The sequence below is a fragment of the Bufo gargarizans genome, chromosome 1 (genome assembly GCF_014858855.1).
Source record: "Bufo gargarizans isolate SCDJY-AF-19 chromosome 1, ASM1485885v1, whole genome shotgun sequence".
Lineage (NCBI taxonomy): Eukaryota > Metazoa > Chordata > Amphibia > Anura > Bufonidae > Bufo > Bufo gargarizans.
Genome location: NC_058080.1, coordinates 96111216 through 96121736, shown reverse-complemented (window position 1 = coordinate 96121736; position 10521 = coordinate 96111216). Strand labels below are relative to the sequence as shown.

General features: G+C 47.3%; 1 protein-coding gene across 3 annotated transcripts in view; it reads right to left on the bottom strand.

Annotated features, from left to right (window-relative positions):
* Nucleotides 1–1904: 1904 nt before the first annotated feature.
* BST1 (bone marrow stromal cell antigen 1) overlaps nucleotides 1905–10521 on the bottom strand; it is a 192828-nt gene continuing 184211 nt past the window's right edge. For all 3 annotated transcript variants that reach the window (XM_044296795.1, XM_044296804.1, XM_044296812.1), the window contains exon 9: nucleotides 1905–2073. In XM_044296795.1, coding sequence (XP_044152730.1) covers nucleotides 1932–2073 — 142 coding nt within the window. In that variant the 3' untranslated portion in view covers nucleotides 1905–1931. The remainder of the gene's footprint in view (nucleotides 2074–10521) is intronic.

Genomic DNA, 10521 nt, shown 5'->3' with positions numbered 1-10521 from the left:
CTATCTTACAACAATAGATGAGCTTTTCAGCGCATGTGCAGACCATCCAGGAGAAGCATAGAACGTGGTGATGTGCTTAAATCAAGTCACTGCCGGTAATTGTTAGTTTTAAATTTTATTAACAATACAAGGGGCATTCTGCTGTGTGGGTGCACTAAATGTGCATTCTACTGTGGGGGGCACTAAGTGGGCATTCTACTGTGGGGGGCACTAAGTGGGCATTCTACCGTGGGGGGGGGGGGCATATCTGGAGTTTTAGTCCTATCCAATGGACATTGAAGCTATTCTGACTGTATGTTGTAGCTATTCCCAATTTAGATATGTTCTACTTCAACTAGTACTAGAACTCTGTGATTCTCTTGCAGCAAGCTGCATTGGAGGCAGAGAGGATGGGAGTAGTTGTACTCACGGAGGCAGTCTTTACTATGTTTCTCCCTTGGCTGTGCAGCGATAGGAAGGGCTCACCTTTTCTTCCCTTCAGGACACACACTGGTTTTGGGGTTCCTGCCTGATGTTAGGTGGGGTGTCCATAGTGTAGATGAGTTTTTAAGGTGCAATGGTCCCTGAATCATGTGACAGCAATGCAGGTATTGGTGCACACAATCATTTACAGCAATGTACTTGCAGTCCCAATAGATGGTTCACACAGGCACTGGTCCAATTAAATGCAGTCTTTACAGTTGGCACATGCAATTTCCCGCAGCTGTGTATATAAGGCTGTTCTCTCTCTCTCTCTTTTCAATCAGGCTGTATAATCTGTCCTTTCCTGGCCCAAGGGGTGCAATTTTCTCTATCTCCTTTTGATATATATTTCAGTGGCATCCCGTCCCTGAACAGATGGCCTGTTTGTCCTTTTGGTATAATGGGAACCTGAAGCTTATAGCTCCCACCAGTATGCAGAGAAGTCTGTAGCCACAATGTAGGTGTGTTACCTTTCTCTGACAAATGCTCTGCAATCCTTCTTATATAGCTGCTGAAATTTTGGAATGCATTCAGTAACTCTTTCTCTCAAGGACTGGCACATCAGCCAGGGAAGGGGATTTTCCTGATAAGCTCTGGTCTTTGCTGCATACACACCCACAACTCACAATAAACTGCCTTAGTTCCTCATAGAGAGGAAGGGGTGGTGCCAGCCCTGCCTAGCAACAGTGGTTAGGAACCTTCTGCTCTCTCCATATACAGCCTGTGAGACAGACAGAATCCAGTGACATCAACACTTGCAGTGGGACACTGCCGTTTCTGTTTTTAAACTCCCTGCCAAGATAAATTCACATGCTGCTCGTTGGCCTCTTTCATGCAACCAATAGATCCCTTGTCACATGACAAACAAGTGTCCAGAACGGAGTGATATAGTCCCAGATTCCTGACCGTATCCTATAATGCCACATACTATTCCTGATAACTTTATCATTCACAGATCACATCTGCTTGATGAAATTCCCTGGCATAGGAGGATGTTGCTTGCTGCTCAGATGTCAAAGGTAATGGGCGCAGAGTGGGTTAAAATATTTAAAAAAGAAATTCTAACCTCACTGATCCCCACTGCTCCCATTCCAGCTCTTTACAAGAGCCCTACATTTCCTGGGTATCAAGGCTGACCAAGAAGAAAAGACCAGCAGGGATCCAGTACACGTTGGAATGGGAGTGGCTGGGGATCGGTGATGTGAGTATCATTGCTTTTATTTTTATTTTTAACCCACTCTGAGAATTTTCCTACAAATTATACCCACTGAACAACCCCTTTTAAGCTCTTGTTATGGGAGTAGAGAGCAGTACAGGCCTATGCAGGGGCACTGGTCATCAATAAAGGGCCACCACCATCAATAAGGTGCGTTGAGTAATACAAGACAAATTTCTATTTTGTCACTCCTTCTAGAGTCAGAAAAAAAAGGCAGAATATATTATGGAGTGCAAATATCTTGTTTATGTAATCAATGTATAATTTCATAATTAATAATCACAGTAAACCAGACAGGAACCATTGTCATCCACGATGATGTAAATCCACTGCTACTATCAGTAGTACAACTTGGCCAACCAGGAAAGTCCACACATTGCAGGATGTGAACAGGTCTGTGGGGAGATGGACACAGGTTACAATGCAGTAAAATGTGTTATTATATTCTGTCTAATAAGCTTATTGCTTTCTTCATGGTTGTTTTGTAATTTAAAAAAATGGATCACTTATAGAAACAAAATTTTACTTGGTCGATAAATCTAAGACTACTGAGGTCCTGACTTCACAGGATTGGTAATCAATATCAGATCCTGGGGGAATTACACCCTTAATAATTCCACCTATTAGAAACTGTATCAGGGATCGAACCAGAAGCAGAAGGTACGGTGTAGTGGCTGTGCCGGGGTATGCAGCTCACCTCCTATTCAAGTGTATGGGAGCTGAGTATGCCAAAGATTACACAGACAAAGCCTTGGTTTCACTGTATAGTTTCCGACTCCAGAGGCTGCCCATAACAACTGATCAGTGGTGGTGATGGGTGTTGGACCCCCACTGATCAGATATTGATGACCTGAGGATAATTCATAAATATCTAAGTATCAGAAAACCACTTTACATAGTAAGATTATATTGTGAGTTCCTAAGCCCAATGCCATCTGTAAAGTGGCACAGAAGGACCAGACACCAGGACTCAAACATAAGTGAAACCGCCTGATATTTCCATCCCACAGAATATGCCATAAATATACCTGGGGGACCCTGATCTATTGGAAGAACTTCGGTCTTGTCCTGTTTGCCTATTTGTGAAATTGAGAAACAGCTCTCATTGTTTGAACAGTTTGTGTGTAGATTAAAGGGATTCTGTCACCTCCCCTAACCCAAAATCGGATTTTAAAGCAGTCATGCAGCACAGCTTACCTTGAATAGGCTGTGCTCTTCTATCTTGTAATCCGTCCAGTAGTTTATGTGAAAATCGACTTTTATGGTTATGCAAATTAGCCCTGAAGGTGCCCAGAGGGGCGTTTTGTTCCCCTTAGTGAGCCCAGTACCGCCCCTCTTACAGTGCCCAGCCCGCCTTCCTTGCGACTGTCTAACCGCCCACAGCCTCTCATCCCTCTCCTCCCCCTCCCTCACGGCCGAACGAACTCTCGCACAGACGCAGTACCCACTGAGGGCTGCGCCAGTGCGATCTGCAGGAGACTGAGGGCAGGAGCTTCATCCTCGTCACTGGGCTCGGCCCATGCCCAGTGACGAGGATGAAGCTCCTGCCCTCAGTCTCCTGCAGATCGCACTGGCGCAGCCCTCAGTGGGTACTGCGCCTGTGCGAGAGTTCGTTCGGCCGTGAGGGAGGGGGAGGAGAGGGATGAGAGGCTGTGGGAGGCTGTGGGCGGTTAGACAGTTGCAAGGAAGGCGGGCTGGGCACTGTAAGAGGGGCGGTACTGGGCTCACTAAGGGGAACAAAACGCCCCTCTGGGCACCTTCAGGGCTAATTTGCATAACCATAAAAGTCGATTTTCACATAAACTACTGGACGGATTACAAGATAGAAGAGCACAGCCTATTCAAGGTAAGCTGTGCTGCATGACTGCTTTAAAATCCGATTTTGGGTTTTAAGGGGAGGTGACAGAATCCCTTTAAGTTAAATGATCAGGACTGATAGTCTGCTGTTTGGCCACAAGATGCCACTGTTTCTTAAACACAGCTAATAGACTGCAGATATTTGAATATTCAAAGGAGGTGGGGTTTGAGAACTTGCTAGAAGAAGAAGCAGCCATCTTAGAAGCTAGCTGAGACTGAGGAACTGTGTGTGCACAGAAAATCTGATGGATCCAGGAGTGAGAGGACCCCTCAGTGACGACAGCTGCAGCTAAGTGAGGCTGATCGTTGTCCAAGACCCAGATCCTGTCCAGGGAAAGGAGGATTGCTTCCAGGAAGGCTGATAAGAAATGAGGAACAAAGCTGTATACCCTGCGGGACCTCATGTTTGTTGGAGAGACTGGTTGTTCGGTTCAGAGTTATCAGTGGATAAGGAGCAGACCCGGGTCGGTAAGATCATGAACGCATGTCAGTGTTGGCGCCTAGAGACTGAGACCAGGCCTGTTGTTAGCTAGTTAGGGTCTATGCTTTGTATCAGGCCTAAAGTGTTGCTACTGTTACTACAAGGACTCCATTACTTAAAGGGACATTGCACATTTGAGAGCTGATCAACACCCCCATGAACTCAATCGAGTTCAGCATTTTGCGTAGGAGTAATACTCAGGCAGGTGCTACCGGACTAGTTATGGGAGGGTGAATATTATAGAGCACGTTAAGATTGTAAACTGTTGTGTTGCACTGCAGGCTAGCCCGTACTAAGCACCCAAACAATTGTTCGTGTTTGCTTTAGGGTAATAATAGGTATGGCGAGGCAGTTTTAGTTGTGCCCGCCAGTAGGTAAATTACCATAAAATTTCCTCCGGCATCCATCGGAGGGCGCCATGCTGTGCAGCAATGGGGTCTCAGCCTTCGAGCTGGGTGTATGTAAATTTATTTTATGTTCTCAGCATTTGTGGTTGTGTTTATTACCACGTGTTAGTAAAATTCTGTTTTGGCAAAAGCTGGTGTTGGAGCTGCTTTCCTCGTTCGTGACTTCGCTGTATCCTGGGGAGCACACCCCGGTACACGGCTTACATATTCATGTCGGCTATTGTTGCTATAGAATTCAGTAGAAAGGTAAGACTAATTTAGGTGAATACAATCTTGGCTTCATATCTCAAAATTGTGGAAAAGAATTCTGGGTACTGGATGGGCTTAAAAGAAAACTAATTTTAGGTCTCATAATTTTTGTCTTAAAGAAGTTTTCCAGGACTTTAGATAGGTTATCAAAATGATAGGGGTCCAACCAGGCATGGGATTCAGCCGTTTCCTTCCAGTTCTCCAGATTCGGTTGTTAAAATTACAGCCGGATCGGAGAACTGTGTTACCGGCTGAATCCTGCTCTCTGGCGGCAGCTGGAGATATGCACTTCCACAATGGAATGGAAGCACTCATCTCCCTACATTCATCATATGTATCACCGTCCTCAGGACAGCAATACAGATGAATGCTGCATCAGGGCAAGGAAGAGGCGTCTCCCTTCCCTGTTCCTCTGATAGGCTGCAGGCCTGGTGCCTGCAGCCTATCACAGGCTGGCGCAGGTGGCGCAATGACGTCTTCACATCCACCTGAGCCGGGCTTTGTACTTCGCAGGACACAGGCCAGAAGTGGCCTGCATTGCTGACAGCATGGAGGTAAGTATATGTGTTTATTTTTTTATTTTATTTTCTGTGGCGCACTGTGGGGGCACCTATTGGGGGCATTAACACTGGCACATCATGGGGACACTATGGGGCATCTACTACCACATCATGGTGGACTATGGGGGTATTTATACTGGCACATCATGGAGGCATCTACTGGGGGCATTATATAGGGGTATTTTATACTTGCACACATTATGGGGCCACTATCGGAACATTAGCTCAACTGAGGGCACTAAGAGGGCGAATTCTTTTGTACTGGCACACAGCAGAGGAGCATTTTTGAATTAGTGCACATTATTAGGGGGCATTTTTTGTACTGGCGCACATTATAAGGGACATTTTTTGTACTGGTGCTCATTTTAAGTGGCCAATTTGCCCCCACAATAATACTGCTCCAAAGTTTCACCAATAGTAATAATTGTCTGCCACTTTGAGTGCACTTAGTAGTAATAGTGCCCAAACAATAATGTCCCCACTGTGCCCCCAGAAGTAATAATGCTCCCATAGTGCACATAATAGTAATTATGTTCCCCACAGTTCCCTAGTAGTAATTGGGAGACATAATGTTTACACTATTAGTGTCAGGGGCACTATTTACTGGGCACAGTTATTTTAGGGCAGTATGTGCCAATAATTATTGAAGGGCACTATCTGTGTGGTACTAGTATTATCAGGGGGTTTATCTGTTTCTGCTGGATAGTATTGGGGAGCACAGTGGGCACAGTATTGGGGGCGCTATCTGTGTGGTACTAGTATTATCAGGGGGTTTATCTGTTTCTGCTGGATAGTATTGGGGATCACACTGGGCACAGTATTAGGGGCGCTATCTGTGTGGTACTAGTATTATCAGGGGGTTTATCTGTTTCTGCTGGATAGTATTGGGGAGCACACTGGGCACAGTATTAGGGGCGCTATCTGTGGGGTACTAGTATTATCAGGGGGTTTATCTGTTTCTGCTGGATAGTATTGAGGAGCACAGTGGGCACAGTATTGGAGTTGGCAGGATGAGTTGTAGAAGGTGGGAGGATGGTGAAAAAGTAGGAACCTAAGATGTATTTTTGTCAAACTGCAGAGACAAGAGATGGTGAAAAATCATCATGGTAGTCTGGTCTGAATGGAGAAGATGAGGAAAGAGAACGTCTACATCAGAGGATAAGTCACTGGATGTAGGAAGTATGGGGCACTGTATTCTGGATAGCACTGAATATAATCTGTATGCAAATATGTCTTTAGTGCTAGGTACAAATGTGTATAAAATGTATATGGCGTAAGTAAATCTAAGTGTAGCCTAGGTGTAATTTATATACTGTATCTATCATATATGGGTGTATATTGTATATGCGATTATGTGAGTGTAGTGTCTATATACTGTAGTCCACACCACTCACAAAAAGTTAGGGATATTTGGCTTGTAGGTGAAATTGCAGGATGAACCTAAAATGCACCTTAAAGGGGTTGTCTCATCATAGACAATGGGGGCATATCGCTAGGATATGCCCCCATTGTCTTATAGGTGGGTGTCCCACCTATATCGAGAACGAAGCCCTGCAAGGTGGTGGCGGGAGGACTCCGGTCCAGCCACCACCAAGCCGCGGCCCCCGCTCCCATTCATTTCTATGGGGCTGACGGAAATAACCGAGCCAGGGCTCATCTATTTTCGCCGGCCCCATAGAAAATAAATGGAGGGCGTCGGCTCATGCGCAGTGCGGCCTCCTTCACTTGCGGGGCTCCGTTCTCGATAGAGGCTTGTAACTCTCCACTTCAGAACCTCAATGACCCTTCAAGAAGAGTGGGATGCCATGCCTCAGCAGACAATATGTCGACTTGTGAACAGCATGAGACGTCGTTGTCAAGCTGTAGTTGATACACAAGCAGGGACGTAGCGTGGGGGGGGGGGGGGGGGCGGGGGGGCCGTTGCCCCGGGCGCCACACTGCAGGGGGGCGCTGTCCGCTGCAACAACAAAATCTTAAATGGCTGATGCTGTGTTTTTTTTCTTCACACAGCACAGCAGAGCAGAGTGAGGAGGCGGGGCGCAGTACGATCACACTGATAGGCTCCGCCCACCTTCCAGGCAGGAAAGACAGTGCGGAGCCAGGAGCCAGAGCAAGAAGATAGAAGCAGAAGATGTCCCTGCTTCAGTACTTGTAGCGGTCAGGTCAGAGAGTCTATCCAGAGTCCAGACAGGCAGCCTGAAAGCGACCCTGACAGAGTACGTGCAGCATACGGGTAGGCTACCCGACACTGCTAGATTGGAATGTGTATTTCCCTTTAAGCCAGTCAGGCCGGTTACCGGCAATCCTTGTCACAGCCAGCAGAGGGAGCCCCCAGTTCAGTATAAATAGGCTAGGGCCTAGCTCAGGAAGGCAGAAGTTTCTAGACTCAGTGCTGAGAGGGTAGAGTAAGCCCTGTAACCGGATTCCAGTTCTGAGGAGAAGGTTCCCCTCCTGAGTCCGTATTCATAGAAGCAAGAAGGGCATAGTTAAACAGCCTGAAGACCCAGAATACAACAGAAGGCGAGTCTAATCAGCAAGAGGTACTCAAGGTAACAGAGGAGGTACTTGATAAAGACAGATTCAAGGATACGCCAGAGTTAGGGCATCAGACCTTGGAGAATAAGTCACATGTTTCAGGATCAGTCAGGAATAGAGTGCAAGCCTCCTGTACTACAAGTCCTGTGTTTAACCCTCTGCAAATCACCTTGCTATAGCCGGCCAGTCTGTAATTACTATGAACCAACTGTCTTCATATGAAACCAACTGTCTTTAATGGAACTGCGCTTCCAATTATGTCCATGCAAGATTATCACTGACATTCAGTAAAGTTCCAGTTTTGGTTGGCTACCCCGTGGTTGTTCCGTTATTCCACATTACTTTACACGGCGTGTCACCGTTTAATTGACACTGGCGTCACGAACATTAAATACCTGCCTGTTCCAGCATCTGCCCAGATTTGAAGACGACAGTGGATCCCAGGTTAGTGGGTTACTCTGCACTACAAAGCCCAGCATACCCAAAGATACACTACTGACCCCCTGGGACACTGCATCGCTCTTTTTGGCGTCACGAACAGGATCCGCGTACTTCTGAAGTGCAGAGAAGTGTGAACTGTGTGCTTTAACTATTCCACCACCGTATTGTGAGGACTGTACCCTTTATTTCCAAGTCGGTGGATTACAATTGTGCCTGGGAGAAATCGGAGGCGCTGTGCTGTGTTGCGCTACCCCCAGGAAAAGAAAATCGTGGTTGTGGATTATAATTCATTAACTCCTCAACAACCCTGCTTGCTGTCAGGGAATGGTGATCAAGATGGCCACCGGCCGCCTGGAGTAAAGTTTCCCATGCTGCTGAGGACCTCCGTGGGCGGATCCCTTCAAAGACACCGAAGATCCCGCCCCTCGTCATCATCGCACCGCCGCGGCCCTGTGTCTTCTACGTCACCGCGGTCTCAGGAAGTCCGGAGTCTCTCGAGATTTGGCCTGCTTCACACCCGGCGATACCGGTAAGAACTTGTATCCGGAGGGAAGGGGATTGTTCCGGCCCTTTTTGTCGCCAGCGGCCGCATCTTATTAAACTAACATGTCAGATCCGGGAGTTGCCGAGCGGCCGGACCCGGGAGAGCTTGCGGCTCCTAATCCTCCTATAACCCACAGCATGATGCCCTTTACTATGCCTTACTATTTTGGGGCCCCATGGTTTCCCCGCTATAACGGAGAGGCTCATACCCTAAGAGACTTTAAAGAAAAGTTGCTGGCCTTATTCAAACTGTACCCCATAAATGCCGATCAGCAAATGGAAATCTTGCTAGCGCAACTGGACGGGGCTGCCCGCAGAGAGGTATTATCCTGGCCTGCTGCGGAACGGAGTACTCTAGAGCAGATATTCACCCGCCTCAGGGCCACTTTTGAAACGAGGACTGCCTCAGAGATAAAGATGCACTTCTTTGGCAAGAAACAGAAGTCCGGTGAGTCCCTCCGTGACTATGCCCTATCACTTCAGGAGGCTTTGGGGGCTGTAATCCAGATAGATCCCAAGGAAGCTGATAACCAGGATCAGACCCTGAGGGAACAATTTATTACCGGGGTGTCTAGTGAGCAAATAAGGACCCAATTAAAGATGCTGTCCGCCCAACACCCTAACAGTACCTTTCTGGACTTTAAAGAACTGGCTATAAAAATTCTGGGGTCAGCAGTATCTACAGAGTTGAGCACACCACCTGAGTTATCAGCCTGCAGGTCAAAACCGTTTATCATTAACCGAGCTGAGGCCGGTCAAGCTGTTCAAGCTACAGCTATCGATACTATCGCCATGCTGACAGAGCAAGTAAATCACCTCACTAAAAGCCTAGAGAGAGTGTGCAGAAAAATGGAGGAATGGGAAAAACCCATGATGTTAGAAGAAGAGTTCCTGTCACCTCCTAAGCCGTTTCCACCTCCATACCAAGAGACTCACCCCAGGGATCCTGGGAGGCGCAATAGGGATCGCAAGAGGCCCGTGTGTACATACTGCAAAAAGGTGGGACACACAGAATCCACGTGCTGGCAGTTAAACGGGCAACCCCTGAGGCTGAGGACCACCCCTCGGGAGGTAGAACACTAGGTCCAAAGGATCCAAATTGGATGCCATGGTATGTAGGATCCCATCCTAAAATCAATATAGAGATTAACGGGGTCCCCTTTGAAGCCCTATTAGATACTGGGTCTCAGGTCACTACTATTCAGCTGCCCGCCTTCGAAAGATTCTGGGACACCAACCAATTGACCCAGCCGCCTGAATCCTGGGTAGAGATTATCGCCAGCAATGGCAAACCGGTAAAGATTCATGGATACTGGGAACCCACCCTGCAGGTGGGAGAAGTAACCTTGCCTCAACAGGGGGTGATAGTAGTACAGGCCGGCGACAGAGGAGGACATCCTGTCATTCTAGGTACCAATGTCTTCAAAAACTGTTATGCAGAAATACTTGCCGTATTACACCAGACTCTGCCCACTGCTTCCTCTGCATCCAAGAGGGTGATTCAAAAGACTATCACTGTGTTAAGTGCCCAGCAGAGGTTTGCTAACGGGAAAGGAGAAATTTGTACTGCCAGGATTCGTGATAATAAGCCTGTGACTTTGCCTCCTAATTCCCAAACTCTGTTATGGTGTCGTGCTGTCCTGGGAGTCCAAGGCCGAGATTATCCGGCCCTGGTGGAACCAATCCAGATGGAGAATTACCCTTATGTGAGAGCTGCCAAGTGCCTGGTGAATGTCTCCCAAGGTAAAGTACCTGTCCGTCTGATTAACC